Source organism: Procambarus clarkii, chromosome 46, assembly GCF_040958095.1.
Source record: "Procambarus clarkii isolate CNS0578487 chromosome 46, FALCON_Pclarkii_2.0, whole genome shotgun sequence".
Lineage (NCBI taxonomy): Eukaryota > Metazoa > Arthropoda > Malacostraca > Decapoda > Cambaridae > Procambarus > Procambarus clarkii.
In genome coordinates, this window is record NC_091195.1 from 25,985,381 (window position 1) to 26,011,312 (window position 25,932).

At 50.6% G+C, this 25,932-nt stretch overlaps 1 protein-coding gene across 1 annotated transcript in view; it reads left to right on the forward strand.

Annotated features, from left to right (window-relative positions):
* The window catches only part of LOC123770570 (uncharacterized), a 564,737-nt gene that overhangs the window by 156,838 nt on the left and 381,967 nt on the right, over positions 1–25,932 (forward strand). The window contains 1 exon segment of the mRNA XM_069301599.1: positions 3,336–3,398. Coding sequence (XP_069157700.1) covers positions 3,336–3,398 — 63 coding nt within the window.

Genomic DNA, 25,932 nt, shown 5'->3' on the forward strand with positions numbered 1-25,932 from the left:
TCTTGTTGCCGACACTGAGGCCCCGAGGACAGTGTTGACAGTGGTCGGTCGTAGTCAGTGTGACCACTACTCTTGTTGCTGACACTGAGGCCCCGAGGACGGTGTTGACAGTGGTCGGTCGTAGTCAGTGTGACCACTACTCTTGTTGCTGACACTGAGGCCCCGAGGATCCACATCCCGTAGAGCCAGAATAGTCACCAAACACTTGAGATTCGTTGACGTGAATCCCTACAAAAATGAAACGAAAATTCCGAACGTTTTCGTGTTTGAACACACCAAGAGGCACCATAAATAAAGAGGCACCATAGCAGTAAATAGGTACCTGGGAGTTAGTCAGCTGTCACGGGCTGCTTCCTGGGGGTGGAGGCCTGGTCGAGGACCGGGCCGCGGGGACACTAAAGCCCCGAAATCATCTCAAGATAACCATAACCTGTCGTGCAGAGCTCCGTTAGTGCAACACGTCACGGCTCGGTGCCACTGAGCCGCTGCTTGTTCGAGAAGACCCGTTGACCCGGCGCCACTGGTTCGAGCCGCTGAGGGATTAAGAAAACCATCCAATGGGAAGGCTGGACCGCTAATCCTGTCACGCCACGGCTGCTTAATGAGCCAATTAACAGCCAAGATGAGTCGCTAATGGTTCAGAAGCTTTTAAAGGGCTGACAATGGCAGGAAACACTGCCCCCCCCGCCCGCCCCCCCCAGCCCCCCCCCCCCACATGCAAGACATAAGGCACACTGAACAGACATACATTTATAACATGGAATAATAATAATAGAATCAAACAGCATAAGTGTGTATTAATACATAATACAGTGTGTATTAATATATAATTGTGTATTAATACATTATAGTGTATTAATACATAATACAGTGTATTAATACATAATACAGTGTATTAATACATAATACAGTGTATTAATACATAGTGTATTAATACATAGTGTATTAATACATAGTGTATTAATACATAAGTGTGTATTAATACATAGTGTGTATTAATACATAATACAGTGTATTAATACATAATTGTGTATTAATACATAATTGTGTATTAATACATTGTGTATTAATATATAATAGTGTGTATTAATACATAATGGAGTGTTAATACATAGTGTATTAATACATAATACAGTGCATTAGTACATGGAGTGTATTAATACTAGTAATTAGGTGTTAGAGTAGCAGTTATGAGAGGTAGTTACAGGTGTGGGCCCTGTATACACCTGTACCATCGTTACGAGAGTTACAGCAGGTGTGGGGCCCTGTATACACCTGTACCATCGTTTCGAGAGTTACAGCAGGTGTGGGGCCCTGTATACACCTGTACCATCGTTACGAGAGTTACAGCAGGTGTGGGGCCCTGTATACACCTGTACCATCGTTACGAGAGTTACAGCAGGTGTGGGGCCCTGTATACACCTGTACCATCGTTACGAGAGTTACAGCAGGTGTGGGGTCCTGTATACACCTGCACCATAGTTATGAGAGGTAGTTACAGCAGGTGTGGGGCCCTGTATACACCTGTACCATCGTTACGAGAGTTACAGCAGGTGTGGGGCCCTGTATACACCTGTACCATCGTTACGAGAGTTACAGCAGGTGTGGGGTCCTGTATACACCTGCACCATAGTTATGAGAGGTAGTTACAGCAGGTGTGGGGCACTGTATACACCTGTACCATCGTTACGAGAGTTACAGCAGGTGTGGGGTCCTGTATACACCTGTACCATCGTTACGAGAGTTACAGCAGGTGTGGGGTCCTGTATACACCTGCACCATAGTTATGAGAGGTAGTTACAGCAGGTGTGGGGTCCTGTATACACCTGGACCATCATTACACACCTCCAACTACAGTCATTTGTGTGACAAAGGCTTTTTAACAATGCAAGAGCTTTTATGTAGGCCTATTAATGCCCATCAGAAAGTCATCAGGAGCCGGCGGCAGAGCGAACAGCACGCTGGACACGTGATCCTGTGGTCCCGGGTTCGATCCCGGGCGCCGGCGAGAAAACGATGGGCAGAGTTTGTTTCACCCTATACCCCTGTTACCTAGCAGTAAATAGGTACCTGGGAGTTAGTCAGCTGTCACGGGCAGCTTTCTGGGGTGTGTGTGGTGTAGGAAAAAAATAGTAACAGTTGACAGTTGAGAGGCGGGCCGAAAGAGCAGAGCTCAACCCCCGCAAACACAACTCGGTGAGTACAACTAGGTGAATACACAGTAAATGAAGGAGTTACGCAAGCACTTACGAACCTGGGGCCAGATTCACGAAGCACTTACGAACCTGGGGCCAGATTCACGAAGCGGTTACGCAAGCACGTACAAACCTGTCCATCTGTTCTCAATCTTTGGCGGCTTTGTTTACAATTATTAAACAGTTAATGAGCTCGGAAGCACCAGGAGGCTGTTTATAACAATAACAACAGTGGATTGGCAAGTTTTCATGCTTGTAAACTGTTTAATGTAACCAAAGCCGTCAAAGGTTGAGGAAAGATGTACAGGTTCGTAAGTGCACCTAACCTAACCAGTGTCTATATAGGCACACTATGCTAATGTATTAATTTATATATAGCCTCTATCACATCACTGCCTAATGCATTCCACCTGTTAACTACTCCCACACTGAAAAAGTTCCTTCTAACGTCCCTGTGGCTCATGTGGGTACTCGGTCTCCACCTGTGTCCCCTTGTTCGCGTCCCACCCGTGTTGAATAGTTCATCCTTGTTTACCCGGTCGATTCCCCTGAGGATTTTGTAGGTTGTGATCATGTCTCCCCTTACTCTTCTGTCTTCCAGTGTCGTACGGTGCATTTCCCGCAGCCTTTCCTCGTAACTCATGCCTCTTAGTTCTGGGACTAGTCTAGTGGCATACCTTTGGACTTTTTCCAGCTTCGTCTTGTGCTTGACAAGGTACGGGCTCCATGCTGGGGCCGCATACTCCAGGATTGGTCTTACATATGTGGTGTACAAGATTCTGAATGATTCCTTACACAGGTTCCTGAACGCTGTTCTGATGTTAGCCAGCCTCGCATATGCCGCTGATGTTATTCTCTTTATGTGGGCTTCAGGAGACAGGTTTGGTGTGATATCAACTCCTAGATCTTCATCTGTTCACTCGGCAGTAAACTGGTGAACGTGAGTTAGGGAACTGTTGTGGGTGACATCCTGGAATAGGAGAAATGGAGGAACCTTTGACAAGCCGCTGGGTTTTCCTTCATTGGAGGCCACTAGAGGTATGAGGCCCGCAGGGCAAATCAGGTAAGATTTGAAGAGTTACCCATAAGCCAGGACGCGTTTTCTGTGATGTGTTAACGGTACCGTTTTCTTTGCCTCAGGAGCTTGAGGGCAGCGAGGCGGAGCAGGACAGTGTTGAGCGGATCAATAAGGACTACTTGAGCGTGAGTACTAGAGCACTGTCTTGCCCCATAAACGCTCAGTACACGCTCCATACACGCCCCATAGACCCATACACGCTCCATACACTCACACCCGCCCCATACACGCTCCATACACGCCCCATACACCCATACACGCTCTATACACGCTCCATACACGCTCCATACACGCTCCATACACGCCCCATACACGCCCCAAACACGCCCCATACACGCTCCATACACGCTCCATACACGCTCCATACACGCTCCATACACGCTCCATACACGCTCCATACACGCTCCATACACGCCCCATACACCCTTATACACGCCCCATACACGCCCCATACACCCATACACGCCCCATACAGACTCCATACAAGCCCCATACACGCCCCATACACGCCCCATACACGCCCCATACACGCCCCATACACGCCCCATACACGCCCCATACACGCCCCATACACGCCCCATGCACGCCCCATGCACGCCCCATGCACGCCCCATACACGCCCCATACACGCCCCATACACGCCCCATACACGCCCCATACACGCTCCATACAGGCTCCATACACGCCCCATACACGCTCCATACACGCCCCATACACGCCCCATACACGCCCCATACACGCCCCATACACGCCCCATACACGCTCCATACACGCCCCATAGACCCATACACGCCCCATACCTTACCTTGAGGTTACCTTGAGGTGCTTCCGGGGCTTAGCGTCCCCGCGGCCCGGTCGTCGACCAGGCCTCCTGGTTGCCGGACTGATCAACCAGGCTGTTGGACGCGGCTGCCCGCAGCCTGACGTACGAGTCACAGCCTGGTTGATCAGGTATCCTTTGGAGGATACATAGACGCATACACGCTCCATACACGCTCCATACACCCATACACGCTCCATACACGCCCCATACACGCTCCATACACCCATACACGCCCCATACACGCTCCATACACGCTCCATACACCCATACACGCTCCATACACGCCCCATACACGCTCCATACACCCATACACGCTCCATACACGCTCCATACACGCCCCATACACCCATACACGCTCCATACACACTCCATACACGCTCCATACACCCATACACGCTCCATACACCCATACACGCTCCATACACGCTCCATACACCCATACACGCTCCATACACGCTCCATACACCCATACACGCTCCATACACCCATACACGCTCCATACACGCCCCATACACCCATACACGCTCCATACACGCCCCATACACCCATACACACTCCATACACGCCCCATACAATACAAACACTACTGAATGTATTCTCCAAGACAAAATTTTCCAATCGACCAAGTTACATTTGGGTCCAGTCTGTCATGCACTACAGTATTGTATGTGGCGTTGTTGCTACATTAGGCTGTTGTATTTGGATGTATTATGTAGAGCAAACTGAAGGGCGGTAAGTGATCTATTGAACTGTATTCTGACTATTGTATTTTTTACTGTATTTAAGAATAGAATAATATTTGGAGGCAAATGTTTGCATTTATGAGCAAAATGTATTTGTACGATGTATTAAATACAATACCTCAGTGTATTGTATAATACAACACGTCACCCAAGATGGGAAGTAGGGAAGTACTCGTATACTGTGAAGGGAGTAGGAAAGTACTCATATACTGTGAAGGGGGTGAGGAAAGTACTCATATACTGTGAAGGGGGTGAGGGAAGTACCCATATACTGTGAAGGGGTGAGGGAAGTACTCATATACTGTGAAGAGGGTGAGGGAAGTACTCATATACTGTGAAGAGGGTGAGGGAAGTACTCATATACTGTGAAGGGGGTGAGGGAAGTACCCATATACTGTGAAGGGGTGAGGGAAGTACTCATATACTGTGAAGAGGGTGAGGAAAGTACTCATGTACTGTGAAGGGGGTGAGGGAAGTACTCATGTACTGTGAAGAGGGTGAGGGAAGTACTCATATACTGTGAAGAGGGTGAGGGAAGTACTCATATACTGTGAAGGGGGTGAGGGAAGTACTCATGTACTGTGAAGAGGGTGAGGGAAGTACTCATATACTGTGAAGAGGGTGAGGGAAGTACTCATGTACTGTGAAGAGGGTGAGGGAAGTACTCATATACTGTGAAGAGGGTGAGGAAAGTACTCATGTACTGTGAAGAGGGAGAGGAAAGTACTCATACTGTGAAGGGGAGGAAAGTACCCATATACTGTGAAGGGGGGGAGGAAAGTACCCATATACTGTGAAGGGGGGAGGAAAGTACTCATATACTGTGAAGGGGTGAGGAAAGTACTCATATACTGTGAAGGGGTGAGGAAAGTACCCATATACTGTGAAGGGGTGAGGAAAGTACCCATATACTGTGAAGGGGGAGGAAAGTACCCATATACTGTGAAGGGGGGAGGAAAGTACTCATATACTGTGAAGGGGTGAGGGAAGTACTCATATACTGTGAAGGGGTGAGGAAAGTACCCATATACTGTGAAGGGGGAGGAAAGTACCCATATACTGTGAAGGGGGGAGGAAAGTACTCATATACTGTGAAGGGGTGAGGGAAGTACTCATATATTGTGAAGGGGTGAGGAAAGTACCCATATACTGTGAAGGGGGAGGAAAGTACCCATATACTGTGAAGGGGGGAGGAAAGTACTCATATACTGTGAAGGGGTGAGGGAAGTACTCATATACTGTGAAGGGGTGAGGAAAGTACCCATATACTGTGAAGGGGTGAGGAAAGTACTCATATACTGTGAAGAGTGTAAGGGAAGTACCCATATACTGTGAAGGGGAGGAAAGTACCCATATACTGTGAAGGGGAGGAAAGTACCCATATACTGTGAAGGGGGAGGAAAGTACCCATATACTGTGAAGGGGGAGGAAAGTACCCATATACTGTGAAGGGGGGAGGGAAGTACCCATATACTGTGAAGGGGAGGAAAGTACCCATATACTGTGAAGGGGGAGGAAAGTACCCATATACTGTGAAGGGGGGAGGGAAGTACCCATATACTGTGAAGGGGAGGAAAGTACCCATATACTGTGAAGGGGAGGAAAGTACCCATATACTGTGAAGGGGGAGGAAAGTACCCATATACTGTGAAGGGGGAGGAAAGTACCCATATACTGTGAAGGGGGGAGGGAAGTACCCATATACTGTGAAGGGGAGGGAAGTACCCATATACTGTGAAGAGTGTAAGGGAAGTACTCATATACTGTGAAGGGGGTGAGGGAAGTACTCATATACTGTGAAGGGGGCGAGGAAAGTACTCATACTGTGAAGAGGTAAGGGAAGTTCTCATATACTGTGAAGAGGTAAGGGAAGTTCTCATATACTGGGAAGGGTGAGGAAAGTACTCAAATACTGTGAAGGGGTAAGGGAAGTTCTCATATACTGTGAAGGGGTGAGATAAGTACTCGTATACTGTGAAGAGGTAAGGGAAGTTCTCATATACTGTGAAGGGGGTAGGAAAATACTCATATACTGTGAAGGGATAAGGAAAGTACTCATATACTGTGAAGGGATAAGGAAAGTACTCATATACTGTGAAGGGGGAAGGAAAGTACTCAAATACTGTGAAGGGGTGAGGAAAGTACTCATATACTGTGAAGGGGGAAGGAAAGTACTCAAATACTGTGAAGGGGTGAGGAAAGTACTCATATACTGTGAAGGGATAAGGAAAGTACCCATATACTGTGAAGGGATAAGGAAAGTACTCATATACTGTGAAGGGATAAGGAAAGTACTCATATACTGTGAAGGGGTGAGGAAAGTACCCATATACTGTGAAGGGGTGAGGAAAGTACCCATATACTGTGAAGGGGTGAGGAAAGTACCCATATACTGTGAAGGGGTGAGGAAAGTACCCATATACTGTGAAGGGGTGAGGAAAGTACCCATATACTGTGAAGGGGTGAGGAAAGTACCCATATACTGTGAAGGGGTGAGGAAAGTACCCATATACTGTGAAGGGGTGAGGAAAGTACCCATATACTGTGAAGGGGTGAGGAAAGTACCCATATACTGTGAAGGGGTGAGGAAAGTACCCATATACTGTGAAGGGGTGAGGAAAGTACCATACTTTGTATGGTAACGTAGTATATCATACAAATTAAATAGATCGAATACTAATGACCCAAAGTGGATAACAAAGAATCAGAAGAACCTTATAGGTAAAAAGAGAGCTTGGTACAAAAGGATTAATAATGGGGAAGTTTAGAACAGGAATTCGTACAACTGGTTAGAAATGTTAAGAGATAAGGAAAGCAAAAAGAAACTATGAAGTTCGCATAGCTGGGCAAGCAAAGACAAATCCTAAAGGTTTTTTTCAGTTATATCGTACTAAGACTAGGGAAAGGATAGGTCCATTAAAAACTGAGACAGGTCAAGTAACAGATAATGATAAGGAGATGAGTAGTATTTTTAATATATTTTGTATCTGTATTTACTAAAGAGGAAGTTAACAATATGCCTTCAGCCGAACAAGTCTATGTGGGTGGGGACGAGGACAGGTTGACGAGTTTAACAGTTACCAGGGAGGATGTTCTTAAACAAATAGTAAAACTCAAACCAAACAATTCCCTAAACTACCAGTGGTGGCCCAGAGACCAGGTTATTCTCCCCCCCCCACAAGACTGGTAGGGGGGTCAACACCCCCCCACAAGACTGGTAGGGGGGTCAACACCCCCCCACAAGACTGGTAGGGGGGTCAACACCCCCCCACAAGACTGGTAGGGGGGTCAACACCCCCCCACAAGACTGGTAGGGGGGGTCAACACCCCCCCACAAGACTGGTAGGGGGGGTCAACACCCCCCCACAAGACTGGTAGGGGGGGTCAACACCCCCCCACAAGACTGGTAGGGGGGGGTCAACACCCCCCCACAAGACTGGTAGGGGGGTCAACACCCCCCCACGAGACTGGTAGGGGGGTCAACACCCCCCCACAAGACTGGTAGGGGGGTCAACACCCCCCCACAAGACTGGTAGGGGGGTCAACACCCCCCCCCCCACAAGACTGGTAGGGGGGGTCAACACCCCCCCTCACTAACAAGCACCCCCCCCTCCCCCCCAGGTGACAGGTGGCACCATTTGTGTTGTACTCGGTATGAGTCATTCTAGACGCACTCAGCGTCGCCCCGCGAGTGAAAGACCACTCAAGTGCCTCAATGAGTGCCACTGTGTACAGGAGTGAGTGCCACTGTCTACAGGAGTGCCACTGTGTGTCTACAGGAGTGAGTGCCACTGTGTGTGTCTACAGGAGTGAGTGCCACTGTGTACAGGAGTGAGTGCCACTGTGTACAGGAGTGAGTGCCACTGTGTACAGGAGTGAGTGCCACTGTGTACAGGAGTGAGTGCCACTGTGTACAGGAGTGAGTGCCACTGTGTGTCTACAGGAGTGAGTGCCACTGTGTGTCTACAGGAGTGAGTGCCACTGTGTGTCTACAGGAGTGAGTGCCACTGTGTGTCTACAGGAGTGAGTGCCACTGTGTGTCTACAGGAGTGAGTGCCACTGTGTGTCTACAGGAGTGAGTGCCACTGTGTGTCTACAGGAGTGAGTGCCACTGTGTGTCTACAGGAGTGAGTGCCACTGTGTGTCTACAGGAGTGAGTGCCACTGTGTGTCTACAGGAGTGAGTGCCACTGTGTGTCTACAGGAGTGAGTGCCACTGTGTGTCTACAGGAGTGAGTGCCACTGTGTGTCTACAGGAGTGAGTGCCACTGTGTGTCTACAGGAGTGAGTGCCACTGTGTGTCTACAGGAGTGAGTGCCACTGTGTGTCTACAGGAGTGAGTGCCACTGTGTGTCTACAGGAGTGCCGCTGTGTGTCTACAGGAGTGAGTGCCGCTGTGTGTGTCTACAGGAGTGAGTGCCGCTGTGTGTGTCTACAGGAGTGAGTGCCGCTGTGTGTGTCTACAGGAGTGAGTGCCGCTGTGTGTGTCTACAGGAGTGAGTGCCGCTGTGTGTGTCTACAGGAGTGAGTGCCGCTGTGTGTGTCTACAGGAGTGAGTGCCGCTGTGTGTGTCTACAGGAGTGAGTGCCGCTGTGTGTGTCTACAGGAGTGAGTGCCGCTGTGTGTGTCTACAGGAGTGAGTGCCGCTGTGTGTGTCTACAGGAGTGAGTGCCGCTGTGTGTGTCTACAGGAGTGAGTGCCGCTGTGTGTGTCTACAGGAGTGAGTGCCGCTGTGTGTGTCTACAGGAGTGAGTGCCGCTGTGTGTGTCTACAGGAGTGAGTGCCGCTGTGTGTGTCTACAGGAGTGAGTGCCGCTGTGTGTGTCTACAGGAGTGAGTGCCGCTGTGTGTGTCTACAGGAGTGAGTGCCGCTGTGTGTGTCTACAGGAGTGAGTGCCACTGTGTGTCTCTACAGGAGTGAGTGCCGCTGTCTACAGGAGTGAGTGCCGCTGTCTACAGGAGTGAGTGCCGCTGTCTACCGGAGTGAGTGCCGCTATGTGAGTGGCACTGTACGGGAGGTCCAGTGGCACTGTACGGGAGTGCCAGTGCCACCTTTGGGAGTGCCACTGTACAGGAGTGCCAGTGCCACCTATGGGAGTGCCACTGTGTACAGGAGTGCCAGTGCCACCTATAGGAGTGCCACTGTACAGGAGTGCCAGTGCCACTGTACAGGAGTGCCTGTGCCACCTATGGGAGTGCCACTGTACAGGAGTGCCAGTGCCACCTATGGGAGCTTAGTGCCACTGTTGAACAGCAACAAAAAGGTTGCTATATTTGCCGGCAGGTGGCGAGGGTGCCAGAGCTCTTTGTTGTCCCCTGGCCTGCCCTGGCCTGCCCTGCCCTGGCCTGCCCCTGCCCCTGCCCTGGCCTGCCCTGGCCTGCCCTGCCCTGGCCTACCCCTGCCCTGGCCTGCCCCTGCCCTGGCCTGCCTTGGCCTGGCCTGCCCTGCTCTGGCCTACCCTGGCCTACCCCTGCCCTGGCCTGCCTTGCCTGCCCTGGCCTGCCCCTACCCTGAACCTGCCCCTGCCCTGGCCTGCCCCAGGCCTGCCCTGCCCAGGCCTGCCCCTGGCCCTGGCCTGGCCCTGCCCCTGCCCTGGCCTGGCCTGCCCCTGGCCTGCCCTGGCCTGGCCTGCCCTGCTCTGGCCTGCCCTGGCCCTGGCCTACCCCTACCCTGAACCTGCCCCTGCCCTGGCCTGCCCCTGGCCTGCCCTGCCCTGGCCTGGCCCTGCCCCTGCCCTGCCTTCCCTGGCCTTCCCTGGCCTGCCCCTGGCCTCCCCCTGGCCTGCCCCTGGCCTGGCCCTGCCCTGGCCTGCCCCTGGCCTGGCCCTGCCCTGGCCTGCCCCTGCCCTGCCCTGGCCTGCCCCTGCCCTGGCCTGGCCTGCCTGCCCCTGGCCTGGCCTGCCCCTGGCCTGCCCCTGCCCTGGCCTGGCCTGCCTGCCCCTGTCCTGGCCTGCCCCTGCCCTGGCCTGCCTTGCCTGCCCTGGCCTGCCCCTGCCCCTGTCCTGGCCTGCCCCTGCCCCTGGCCTGCCCCTGCCCTGGCCTGCCTTGCCTGCCCCTGGCCTGCTCCTGCCCCGGCCCGGCCTGCCCCTGGCCCTGCTTCTGGCCTGCCCTGGCCTGCCCCTGCCCTGCCCCTGGCCTGCCTTGCCTGCCCTGGCCTGCCCCTGTCCTGGCCTGCCCCGGCCTGCCCCTGGCCTGCCCCTACCCTGACCCTACCCTGACCCTGCCCTGCCCCTACCCTGACCCTGCCCTGCCCCTACCCTGACCCTGCCTTCCCCTGCCCTGCCCCTACCCTGCCCCTACCCTGAACCTGCCCCTGGCCTGCCCCTACCTTGCCCCTGCCCTAGCCTGGCCTACCCTGCCCTACCCCTGACCCTGCCCCTGGCCTGGCCTTGCCTGCCCTGGCCTGCCCCTGTCCTGGCCTGCCCCGGCCTGCCCCTGGCCTGCCCCCCTACCCTGACCCTACCCTGACCCTGCCCTGACCCTGCCCTGCCCCTACCCTGACCCTGCCCTGCCACTGCCCTGCCCCTACCCTGCCCCTACCCTGAACCTGCCCCTGGCCTGCCCCTACCTTGACCCTGCCCCTGCCCTAGCCTGGCCTACCCTGCCCTACCCCTGACCCTGCCCCTGGCCTGGCCTGCCCTACCCCTGCCCTGGCCTGGCCTACCCTGCACTGGCCTGGCCTACCCTGCCCTACCCTGCCCTGCCCCTGCCCTGGCCTGGCCTACACTGCCCTACCCCTACCCCTGCCCTGCCCTGGCCTGGCCTACCCTGCCCTACCCTGCCCCTGCCCTGGCCTGGCCTACCCTGCCCTACCCTGCCCTGCCCCTGCCCTGCCCTTGCCTGGCCTACACTGCCCTACCCCTACCCCTGCCCTGCCCTGGCCTGGCCTACACTGCCCTACCCCTGCCCTGCCCTGGCCTGGCCTACCCTGCCCTACCCTGCCCCTGCCCTGGCCTGGCCTACACTGCCCTACCCCTGCCCTGCCCTGGCCTGGCCTACCCTGCCCTACCCTGCCCCTGCCCTGGCCTGGCCTACACTGCCCTACCCCTGCCCTGCCCTGGCCTGGCCTACCCTGCCCTACCCTGCCCCTGCCCTGGCCTGGCCTACACTGCCCTACCCCTGCCCTGCCCCTGCTCAACAACATGAGGCTGCTAAAGGCCTATTGACCCATTCCACACTTCACATTACTCTTGTGTAATATATTTTGTAATATATATAATATATATAGTATATATAATATAATTATATAATGCAAAACAAGTACACACTGCAGTATTTAAGCTGCATTAGCCCTAAGTTCACCTAAGAAGCAGTAACTAGGGGTATTGTGGAGGGGGGGGGGTTAGTGCATCAGCAGAGAGCCAGGTTGAGGGAGTCAGTGGCCTCTACCTCAGCAGTGCTGAGGTAGAGGCCACCACCTGGCCCTCTGCTGAGGTGACAGGCAGGCAGAGACGGAGGGAGGGGGAGAGTATATACGCCTGAGTCTCTTACAGCAGATATATATTGTGACGGGAAAATTATATATCTATATTATATATATATATATATATAATATATATATATATATATATATATATATATATATATATATATATATATATATATATACGAAACATTAAACAATTTACAACAAATTTATTATCCAGCTGTCAAGGGCGCCTGACAGCTGGGTGGACAGCGCTTCGGATTCGTGGTCCTGAGGTTCCGGGTTCGACCCCCGGTGGAGGCGGAGACAAATGGGCAAAATGTTTGTCACCCTGATGCCCCTGTTACCTAGCAGTCAATAGGTACCTGGGACTTAGACACCTGCTGCGTCCTGGGAGTGGAAGCCTGGTTGAGGACCGGGCCGCGGGGACACTAAAGCCCCGAAATCGTCCCAAGATAACCTCACCAATCCAGGCTTGACTCTATACAATATGCAAAACAAACAGTTTGAACGATCAAACTTGTGTTACGTTAATGTGCAAATATGGTTATCTTCTTGAGGTTATCTTGAGATGATTTGGGGGCTTTAGTGTCCCCGCGGCCCGGTCCTCGACCAGGCCTCCACCCCCAGGAAGCAGCCCGTGACAGCTGACTAACACCCAGGTACCTATTTTACTGCTAGATAACAGGGGCATCGGATGAAAGAAACTCTGCCCATTGTTTCTCGCCGGCGCCTAGGATCGAACCCGGGACCACAGGACCACAAGTCCAGCGTGCTGTCCGCTCAGCCAACCGGCTCCCCATGGTGCTAGAATGTGAGCCAGACTGCATGAACCCGCTACCACACAGATATGTCAACAGGTCTTGGCAGTAGAGCACTCAGGAGTAATCCGACTCGTGGTGGGCCAGGTAGCCTATATATATATAGGAGAAACGGCCGTCCAGGTGGCGCTGACTGTCGTGGATAACTATGAGCCGCTCACTAACTGCTGAGTGTAGGGGGACTGGTGGAACTGTCTAGACGTCCGAGTTGTTGTTGTTGCTGTAACTAACCACTAACGGTCCATCAGAGGCACGGAGCCCCTGGACGTGTCCACCAACCGTCCATCAGAGGCACGGAGCCCCGGGACGTGTCCACCAACCGTCCATCAGAGGCCCTGAGCCCCGGGACGTGTCCACCAACCGTCCATCAGAGGCACGGAGCCCCTGGACGTGTCCACTAACCGTCCATCAGAGGCACGGAGCCCCTGGACGTGTCCACCAACCGTCCATCAGAGGCACGGAGCCCCTGGACGTGTCCACCAGCCGTCCATCAGAGGCATGGAGCCACTGGACGTGTCCACCAACCGTCCATCAGAGACACGGAGCCCCTGGACGTGTCCACCAACCGTCCATCAGAGGCACGGAGCCCCTGGACGTGTCCACCAACCGTCCATCAGAGGCACGGAGCCCCTGGACGTGTCCACCAACCGTCCATCAGAGGCACGGAGCCCCTGGACGTGTCCACCAACCGTCCATCAGAGACACGGAGCCCCTGGACGTGTCCACCAACCGTCCATCAGAGGCACGGAGCCCCTGGACGTGTCCACCAACCGTCCATCAGAGGCACGGAGCCCCTGGACGTGTCCACCAACCGTCCATCAGAGGCACGGAGCCCCTGGACGTGTCCACCAACCGTCCATCAGAGGCACGGAGCCCCTGGACGTGTCCACCAACCGTCCATCAGAGGCACGGAGCCCCTGGACGTGTCCACCAACCGTCCATCAGAGGCACGGAGCCCCTGGACGTGTCCACCAACCGTCCATCAGAGGCACGGAGCCCCTGGACGTGTCCACCAGCCGTCCATCAGAGGCACGGAGCCCCTGGACGTGTCCACCAGCCGTCCATCAGAGGCACGGAGCCCCTGGACGTGTCCACCAGCCGTCCATCAGAGGCACGGAGCCCCTGGACGTGTCCACCAACCGTCCATCAGAGGCACGGAGCCCCTGGACGTGTCCACCAGCCGTCCATCAGAGACACGGCCCCGCCCCCCCGTGTCCTGCACGTGTTCAGACAGTCCTCTGCTAATTACTGTGGTCATCAGATCAGCATCTAATGAATAAATCTGTCGACTATTACCGTTGGTGACTAGCGGAGCTGTTGTTGTTGGCGTGTGGTGTTGGTGCGGCCTCCACGCTGACGGTGCTACAGTGACCCGTCACTGTAGCACCGTCTTCATCACTGTAGCCATCTTCACTACACCAGCCTGACACTTTTAACCGTGTAGAAGCCATGTCGTCAGAGTACTGGACTGGCCCATGAGTCTCACTAGCTGTCCCCGGCCACGTGTTGCTGTGGCTCGGCAACCCTCCCCTCGTCCTCCCCACCATTTCCCTCTCCCTCGTCCTCCCCACCATTCCCCTCTCCCTCGTCCTCCCCACCATCCCCCACTCCCCCGTCCTCCCCACCATCCCCCGTCCTCCCCACCATCCCCCACTCCCCCGTCCTCCCCACCATCCCCCGTCCTCCCCACCATCCCCCACTCCCCCGTCCTCCCCACCATTCCCCACTCCCCCGTCCTCCCCACCATCCCCCGCTCCCCCGTCCTCCCCACCATCCCCCACTCCCCCGTCCTGATGGGAACATCAAATCATCTCGTGTTCCCATCACTGAAAAATAAGAACAAATAAGAAACAAAATAAAAATTACAAAAAATAAACTATAGCTATAAATTGAACGGTATGGTAAACAACACAGCTCGACGGTATGGTAAACAACACAGCTCAACGGTATGGTAAACAACACAGCTCGACGGTATGGTAAACAACACAGCTCGACGGTATGGTAAACAACACAGCTCGACGGTATGGTAAACAACACAGCTCAACGGTATGGTAAACAACACAGCTCAACGGTATGGTAAACAACACAGCTCAACGGTATGGTAAACAACACAGCTCAACGGTATGGTAAACAACACAGCTCAACGGTATGGTAAACAACACAGCTCGACGGTATGGTAAACAACACAGCTCGACGGTATGGTAAACAACACAGCTCGACGGTATGGTAAACAACACAGCTCGACGGTATGGTAAACAACACAGCTCAACGGTATGGTAAACAACACAGCTCAACGGTATGGTAAACAACACAGCTCAACGGTATGGTAAACAACACAGCTCAACGGTATGGTAAACAACACAGCTCAACGGTATGGTAAACAACACAGCTCAACGGTATGGTAAACAACACAGCTCAACGGTATGGTAAACAACACAGCTCAACGGTATGGTAAACAACACAGCTCAACGGTATGGTAAACAACACAGCTCAACGGTATGGTAAACAACACAGCTCAACGGTATGGTAAACAACACAGCTCAACGGTATGGTAAACAACACAGCTCAACGGTATGGTAAACAACACAGCTCAACGGTATGGTAAACAACACAGCTCAACGGTATGGTAAACAACACAGCTCAACGGTATGGTAAACAACACAGCTCAACGGTATGGTAAACAACACAGCTCAACGGTATGGTAAACAACACAGCTCAACGGTATGGTAAACAACACAGCTCAACGGTATGGTAAACAACACAGCTCAACGGTATGGTAAACAACACAGCTCAACGGTATGGTAAACAACACAGCTCAACGGTATGGTAAACAACACAGCTCAACGGTATGGTAAACAACACAGCTCAACGGTATGGTAAACAACACAGCTCAACGGTATGGTAAACAACACAGCTCAACGGTATGGTAAACAACACAGCTCAACGGTATGGTAAACAACACAGCTCAACGGTATGGTAAACAACACAGCTCAACGGTATGGTAAACAACACAGCTCAACGGTATGGTAAACAACACAGCTCAACGGTATGGTAAACAACACAGCTCAACGGTATGGTAAACAACACAGCTCAACGGTATGGTAAACAACACAGCTCAACGGTATGGTAAACAACACAGCTCAACGGTATGGTAAACAACACAGCTCAACGGTATGGTAAACAACACAGCTCAACGGTATGGTAAACAACACAGCTCAACGGTATGGTAAACAACACAGCTCAACGGTATGGTAAACAACACAGCTCAACGGTATGGTAAACAACACAGCTCAACGGTATGGTAAACAACACAGCTCAACGGTATGGTAAACAACACAGCTCAACGGTATGGTAAACAACACAGCTCAACGGTATGGTAAACAACACAGCTCAACGGTATGGTAAACAACACAGCTCAACGGTATGGTAAACAACACAGCTCAACGGTATGGTAAACAACACAGCTCAACGGTATGGTAAACAACACAGCTCAACGGTATGGTAAACAACACAGCTCAACGGTATGGTAAACAACACAGCTCAACGGTATGGTAAACAACACAGCTCAACGGTATGGTAAACAACACAGCTCAACGGTATGGTAAACAACACAGCTCAACGGTATGGTAAACAACACAGCTCAACGGTATGGTAAACAACACAGCTCAACGGTATGGTAAACAACACAGCTCAACGGTATGGTAAACAACACAGCTCAACGGTATGGTAAACAACACAGCTCAACGGTATGGTAAACAACACAGCTCAACGGTATGGTAAACAACACAGCTCAACGGTATGGTAAACAACACAGCTCAACGGTATGGTAAACAACACAGCTCAACGGTATGGTAAACAACACAGCTCAACGGTATGGTAAACAACACAGCTCGATTCCACCGCAGTGTCAAACAAAATAATTGAATCGAAATGAAAATAAATCGACATCTATGAAAATTCCATTTATCAAAGCAATCAATGAAATTAAATTGTAACATATTTAGTATAGCGTGTGTTGCTTTTACGTGCCACAGATGGTGCTGATTTAAAAATGACGATATTACCTGTCACAGACGTGATATATATATATAGTAGGAACATAAAAACACGCTCGTATGGGAATAGATTTTGAACATACATTTATATATATATATATATATATATATATATATATATATATATATATATTGTGACGATAATCTCCTTCAAGAGATTGAGCCTGCTCTTCCCTCCAAAATTACGTCTTCACAATTATATAAAAGACTATGGAAGAAATGTCCAACAACGACAACAACACCAGCACCAGCAAGGCTTGCAAGGGTGAGCAGAAACGTATGCAGCCCGCCACCTGTTCGGACCCAAATCACCAAACTACCCGTTGATCGCTACGGCTCCGCTGATTGGTCGCCGGTCTGGCTGCACCTGCACTCGCCCCAATACTACCCGATGTCTGGGGTCGCCCCAACATCAGTCTTCAGAATGTTCCGTGCTTTCGTAGCCAGCACACCTCCCAGCTAGACTCTAGCGTGTACTGAGAGAGGTGGTGGCTTTAAGCCAATATTCCAGCACCTCCCACTTAACTTTTGTGTTGCACTTCTTGTTATTTTGCCTTAACGTAACTTTTCATTGTGTCATTTAAGTATTCTTATTATTTTGATTCATTGATTTTATCATAAGAATTTATTTGTGCATTATTTTCATGTTTTGATTTATTTAACGTAATTAAAATTTCATTGTTAAAGTTTTACTTGTGTTTTGTGTGTCTTCTCCTTACCTTACCACAGACGAAGTTCCAGTTTTTCTATTTTTTTTTATAACTATGTGACGAGGCCATACCCCTAGCCTTAAACAGCCGAACACCAACGCGTTACCGTCACAAGTTATATGGGGGCCTGTCCTAGGAGCCTCACTCAGGTACTGGTGCCAAGTGGTAATTTATGGTAAGCGTATTTAACTCTGTTAACGTAGCTTTACTATTTTTCATTCAATTTCATTTTTTATAAGGTGCGGTGTATTGTGCATTACGAGAGTAACATATAGTGAAGGTGAGACAACTTTGGATTACGTGGTGACTGTAGGCCTCAGTCATACTCTTAATTGGTCATCTCTCCCTCCATGTTATTACTCGTATTTACCATCTATGTCCCTTGAATATTTCTCATTCTGACAGATCATCATATTGGTACCCTGGTACTGTGGTCTGCCCCGGGTCAAGAGTACCCAATCTTCTGCAATCTGACTGTAGGAGGACAAAGAGGGCCATAGTTCCTCTAGCTCGAACTTTAGTTGCTGAATTGGGACCTCAGCAGCAGTTCTCGTCACCAGTTGACACCTCGCACCCCTACACGTCAGTCAGAGATGATGATACATACAACGGTAGGGAATTAGCTTATTTTTTCGGAGCACAAAAGTTCGCTAATTCTGTAAGTATCATATTAAATTCAGTGGGAAAAACTTGCTTTATGTCCTATAGAGACTTGGCAAGGTATGCCTACATCCTTGGACTACCAATTTTACTTTTGAAGCATTTAACTGTTTCATTTGTTTTCGAAACTTTGTTTCATTTGTTAGTAGGATTTTCTTGCCCTTATTCTCTTACATGAGTACCGGGTACAAGATTTCCTGCGCCCTTGATTTAATTTAATATCTTTCACTTAACGTTAAATTGTTAAAGATCACACAGGATAGGTACCAGTTGCCACGTTGTCCTGTTTCTGACATTTTCATTATTGAACATTCGTGTACCTTTATTTGCTAATTTCACCATGTTTCGTCTCCAAACTTTCCGTGCAAATCCAGCAGGTGAAATAGGGACTTTAAGTCGTGCCAAGAGGACTGAACTACAAACTCTTGCACATGAGTATCAACTAGAAGTTCCCTACCAAGCCAACAAAAATGACCTACACAACCTGTTGCTGGATTACTATTTAGAGCAAGGTAAGATAGACTCTGAAACTCATGAAACTTACTATATTGCAGATAAAACTGATTTGGCAACGCTGAAACTCAAACTAGAGCTGGCCAAGATTGAACGTGAGCAGCAAAGGGAAGCCCGTGAACAGCAAAGGGAAGCAGCTGACATACGAAGGGAAGAGATCGCCCTCAAGGAACGTGAGTTGGCAATGCTCCGTGAACGTGAACGAGTACAGCTTGAAACACTCCAGGAGCGGGAACGCTTACAGCTTGAAACCAAACAACGCGAGTTGGAAATACAACGCGAACATGACAAGCAACAAGCGACTCTGGCTCTTGAGTGTCGTCAACGGGAATACACGTTGGAAACTTCACACCTCGCTCAACGCCAGCAAGCTACTGCCAATCTTCCCGTCAGTTTTAATATATCACATGCAAGTAAGTTAATGCCATCCTTTGTAGAAGCAGAAGTTGATGTGTTCTTTACCACCTTTGAAACCCTTGCTAATCAACTCAGTTGGCCTGTCGACCAATGGGCAACACTTCTCAGAGTCCATCTTACAGGTAGAGCTGCAGTCACACTCAGTACTTTGGCGTCTGAGAATGACTACTACACTCTGAAACAAGCAGTGTTGGACGCCTACCTCCTCTCTACTGAAAGTTATAGAAGGAAATTCCGTGACCACCTGAAGGCAAGTACCACTACCTTCCTCGAGTTTGCTAACACGAAACGGAGGTATTTCATGAAATGGCTGGAAGCAGCACATGTCTCTACTTTTACAGAACTCGTCAACCTGATGCTTGTTGAAGAATTCTTGAGACGTGTGCCGCCTCCTGTCCGCCTCTACTTAGCAGATAAAGAAGAAACCGACTACCTGAAGTGTGCTAAGTCGGCTGACACTTACAGCCTCATCCACCGGCTGACACCTGAACCATCCTCCAGTAAGAAGTCGTGGTACAGTTACGAGAAGGTGAGCCCCGATCAAGCTGGTTCACAACTGTACTGCAAGTATTGTAGACTCTATGGACATACCATAGACAAGTGTGGTAAGTCTCAATACAAGGGAACCACTGACCAACAACGACCCAAACCAACTCCTCCTAAGTCCGGTAAGCCTGTGATGAATGTTGGTGTTGATGTTAATGATCTTTCTCTTTTCAGTAACCACCTGTATACTGGAACTGTCTCTGCCAACGGTTCAAATCCGGAGGGACGTTTCAAATTGAAGATCTTGAGGGACACAGCGGCTCTACAATCGATCATCTTGAAGTCGGCTGTGCCCAACATAGTCTACACCGGGGAAACGGTCTTCATCACTGACCTCACTGCTACTACTCCATACCCTCTCGCCAGAGTCCACCTGGATTGTCCCTACGTGAACGGGGAAGTCCAAGTCGCCGTCAGGGAAAAGCCTTTTCCCATGCCTGGAGTGCAACTTCTCCTAGGCAACGACTTGGCAGAAGACCTGCAACCAACCAACCTGATCGTCATGGACAAACCCCAGGTGTGTAACTCTGTGCCAAGTAACCCTATTCTTGAGTATGTTCCAGCAGAGGTTCAAGAGAGTGAAGTTTCTCCTCCGGTTCTCGTGACCACCCGTGCACAAGCCGCACGTCCACAGCCAGCTGACTCTACTGCTACCGCTGTCCCTCAAGACCCTCAGAAACTACCCCCGCATCTGACCAAGTTGGAGTTCCGTAAGTTGCAGAGGGAAGATCTTACTTTAACACCATTGTTTTTCCAGGCTGAGACTCAACCCGACAGTATTCCTGGGTTCTTCCTAGAGAACGACTTGCTCTACCGCCGATATAGACCCAGTAAACTGAAGGAGGAGGACGATTGGGCCAACACCGAACAACTTGTGATTCCCACCAGCCTGCGGCCCACTATTCTACACCTGGCCCACGGATCATTCTCCCACTACGGCTTCAACAAGACTTACCATGGGATTCGTCAAGACTACTACTGGCCAGGTATGGTAAATAACGTCAAACAGTACGTAAAACAGTGTCATACATGTCAGATGGCAGGCAAACCGAACGTCTCCATTCCCAGAGCACCACTGATTCCCATACAGGTGCCTGCGGAACCTTTCCACAGACTCATAATAGACTGTGTTGGTCCTTTACCTCGGACCAGTTCAGGTAACGCCTACATCCTAACCATCCTGTGTCCTACCACCAGATTTCCCATAGCAGTTCCAGTGAAGAACATCACGGCTGCTACGGTTATCAAACATCTACTGAAGATCTTCACTCAATACGGATTTCCCAGGGAGATTCAAAGTGACTGTGGCACCAACTTCACCAGTGATCTCTTCAAAAGAACACTGGAGGAGTTCAACATCAAACAGGTATTGTCCAGCCCCTATCATCCTGCTTCACAGGGTTCTCTTGAACGTAGTCATCAGACCATCAAAGCACTCTTGAAAAAGTTTTGTAGTGAAACCTCGAAGGATTGGGATAAGCAGATTGACCTAATAATGTGTATTTTCAGAAGTCTCCCCAATGAGTCCCTAGGAGTATCTCCTTATGAGATGCTCTACGGCCGTAAGTGCCGTACTCCCCTTAAGGCTTTCAAAGACTCTCTCAGAGATGCCACCTTCAGTGAGCATCAGAATGTGCCCCAGTTTCTTCAAAACCTTCAACACATTCTAGAGAGAGTCCACCGCTTTGCCCATGATAATCTATTGAAAGCCCAGGTGAGAATGAAGACTCATTACGACCAGACCAGCAAAGTAAGAAAATTCAAGCCGGGAGACTTCGTCCTTGCTTATTTCCCTATCCCAGGTTCACCTTTACAAAACAAATTTTCAGGACCCTACTGCGTCAAAGAGTGCAGGAATAATAATAATTATGTGATAGAGACTCCAGATAGGCGGCGGAAGACCCAGCTGTGCCACGTCAACCTCCTGAAGCAATATAATGGTACTCCTCCCACTGTCTTGACTAATTATTCCACATTCACAGAACCCTACATCCACAGTGAGACCTTCCCAGCTTCTTCTCCCGAAAGCACTGACAAGGAGTCGGCGCTTTCTAATTCCAAAATCCTTAATGATCTTCCCAAATGCTTTCAGGATAATAATCGTGCTCCTATGCCCTCTTCTAATTCCACTCTCACCTCGTCAGATAAGCCCTTCATCCTCCATGTCGACGCCAATGGTACCGACGTGGGTGGTGTCGTGATGCAGCAACGAGGCGAGAAGAATACACCTGTCAGCGACTACTGCTACAAGGATCTACGGAACAATTGGCAAGGAGCTACTCTTCCTCATCCTGAAGCTTCAGCACTTCACTCCACACCTGAAAAGTGCTCGGTCCACCATCAATACGGACCACACCACCCTACACCTCCTGCAGCACGCCCACTTCTCATCTCAACGTCTTCTACTATGGGCTTGCTACCTGCAGAAATTCAACCTGGAGACACGCTATACCAAGAGTCTGACAACATCTTAGCCCATGATCTCTCCAGAGTTTATGAAGTAGAAGCGACTCCATCCATTACTCCACCACATAACGACGTACTTCTTCCAGAACCGCAGGCTTCGGGGGAGAGTTGTGACGATAATCTCCTTCAAGAGATTGAGCCTGCTCTTCCCTCCAAAATTACGTCTTCACAATTATATAAAAGACTATGGAAGAAATGTCCAACAACGACAACAACACCAGCACCAGCAAGGCTTGCAAGGGTGAGCAGAAACGTATGCAGCCCGCCACCTGTTCGGACCCAAATCACCAAACTACCCGTTGATCGCTACGGCTCCGCTGATTGGTCGCCGGTCTGGCTGCACCTGCACTCGCCCCAATACTACCCGATGTCTGGGGTCGCCCCAACATCAGTCTTCAGAATGTTCCGTGCTTTCGTAGCCAGCACACCTCCCAGCTAGACTCTAGCGTGTACTGAGAGAGGTGGTGGCTTTAAGCCAATATTCCAGCACCTCCCACTTAACTTTTGTGTTGCACTTCTTATTATTTTGCCTTAACGTAACTTTCATTGTGTCATTTAAGTATTCTTATTATTTTGATTCATTGATTTTATTATACATATTTGTTTGTCCATATTTTCATGTTTTGATTTATTTAACGTAATTAAAATTTCATTGTTAAAGTTTTACTTGTGTTTTGTGTGTCTTCTCCTTACCTTACCACAGACGAAGTTCCAGTTTTTCTATTTTTTTTTATAACTATGTGACGAGGCCATACCCCTAGCCTTAAACAGCCGAACACCAACGCGTTACCGTCACAATATATATATATATATATATATATATATATATATATATATATATATATATATATATATTATGAGGAAGCTGGTCAGACAACTCATCACCTTTGTAAACACACATTAACAACACTGTAAAACACACCTGGCACACACCTGTTCATGAAGCACAAACATAACTCTTGTGTATTTGTCTGTTGGTCAGATTATCATTTTATAAGCACAACAATCACCTCTGGTTGATTGTTCAGTACATCACTGAACTATATGTTTAACACATCTCTCACCTGGCCATGGAGGACAAGTGAACTATATGTTTAACACAGCTCTCACCTGGCCATGGAGGACAAGTGAACTATATGTTTAACACAGCTCTCACCTGGCCATGGAGGACAAGTGAACTATATGTTTAACACAGCTCTCACCTGGCCATGGAGGACAAGTGAACTATATGTTTAACACATCTCTCACCTGGCCATGGAGGACAAGTGTATATATGCTGGTTAGCAGTGTAAATGCCTGGCCACGTCTGTGGTAGAAAATAATATTAATAAATCACTTGCACATTTATTAGTAAAAGTCAATTATATCATAAAATACCCAAGGGGGCAATGGACCTTAATGATGGGTAACATGGGGAAGGATGAGTAAGGTGAGGGATGAGTCAGGTGAGGGGTGAGTAAGGTGAGGGATGAGTAAGGGAAGGGATGAGTAAGGTGATGAGTAAGGTGAGGGATGAGTAAGGGAAGGGATGAGTAAGGGAGGGGGATGAGTAAGGGAGGTGATGAGTAAGGGAGGGGATGAGTAAGGTGGTAAGTCAGGTGAGGGATGAGTAAGGTGAGGGATGAGTAAGGGAGGGGGACGAGTAAGGGAGGGGGATGAGTAAGGTGGTAAGTCAGGTGAGGGGTGAGTAAGGTGAGGGATGAGTAAGGGGGGGGATGAGTAAGGGAAGGGATGAGTAAGGTGGTAAGTCAGGTGAGGGGTGAGTAAGGTGAGGGATGAGTAAGGGAAGGGATGAGTAAGGTGGTAAGTCAGGTGAGGGGTGAGTAAGGTGAGGGATGAGTAAGGGAAGGGATGAGTAAGGTGGTAAGTCAGGTGAGGGGTGAGTAAGGCAGGTGATGAGTAAGGGAGGTGATGAGTAAGGCAGGGGATGAGTAAGGGAGGGGATGAGTAAGGGTGCGAGTGTCTCCAACAGTACAATGAGATCCAGTATCATTGTAATGGTTAATGACACAATAGTTGGCCCTGTACACTATAGTCTGGTATAAGGGCCGGATATAATGAACCAGTTTATGCCATTACCACCACAGTATGAATAGCAGGAAATTTGTTCTTATGTTCTCGTGATCAGTGTGTAATGATGCACATTGTATGGTTAAGTAAAACAATTCAGAGCAATTAGTTTTGATTTGGTTTTGTATGTGTTCGTGAGGATGGTGTCGGGCCATGGCCGAGATGGTCGTGGGGGTCTGAATGTGGCTCTGGCGCGCGGTTCTCTCTTGAAGTATGGCAATTCTTACCTGCTTATGTTAATCACGAACCGCAGACCAGTCACCCTGCCAGTTTGGTTGAGGCTAATCGTAAGCATCTGACCTTCAACTTGGTGGTGTGGTTGTGTGGCCACCACCACCACACTCGAGGTGTGGCCACCACACACTCGAGGTGTGGCCACCACCACCACCACACACTCGAGGTGTGGCCACCACCACCACACACTCGAGGTGTGGCCACCACCACCACCACACACTCGAGGTGTGGCCACCACCACCACCACACACTCGAGGTGTGGCCACCACCACCACCACACACTCGAGGTGTGGCCACCACCACCACCACACACTCGAGGTGTGGCCACCACCACCACCACACACTCGAGGTGTGGCCACCACCAGCACACACTCGAGGTGTGGCCACCACCACCACCACACACTCGAGGTGTGGCCACCACCAGCACACACTCGAGGTGTGGCCACCACCAGCACACACTCGAGGTGTGGCCACCACCAGCACACACTCGAGGTGTGGCCACCACCAGCACACACTCGAGGTGTGGCCACCACCAGCACACACTCGAGGTGTGGCCACCACCAGCACACACTCGAGGTGTGGCCACCACCAGCACACACTCGAGGTGTGGCCACCACCAGCACACACTCGAGGTGTGGCCACCACCAGCACACACTCGAGGTGTGGCCACCACCAGCACACACTCGAGGTGTGGCCACCACCAGCACACACTCGAGGTGTGGCCACCACCAGCACACACTCGAGGTGTGGCCACCACCAGCACACACTCGAGGTGTGGCCACCACCAGCACACACTCGAGGTGTGGCCACCACCAGCACACACTCGAGGTGTGGCCACCACCAGCACACACTCGAGGTGTGGCCACCACCAGCACACACTCGAGGTGTGGCCACCACCAGCACACACTCGAGGTGTGGCCACCACCAGCACACACTCGAGGTGTGGCCACCACCAGCACACACTCGAGGTGTGGCCACCACCAGCACACACTCGAGGTGTGGCCACCACCAGCACACACTCGAGGTGTGGCCACCACCAGCACACACTCGAGGTGTGGCCACCACCAGCACACACTCGAGGTGTGGCCACCACCAGCACACACTCGAGGTGTGGCCACCACCACCACACACTCGAGGTGTGGCCACCACCAGCACACACTCGAGGTGTGGCCACCAC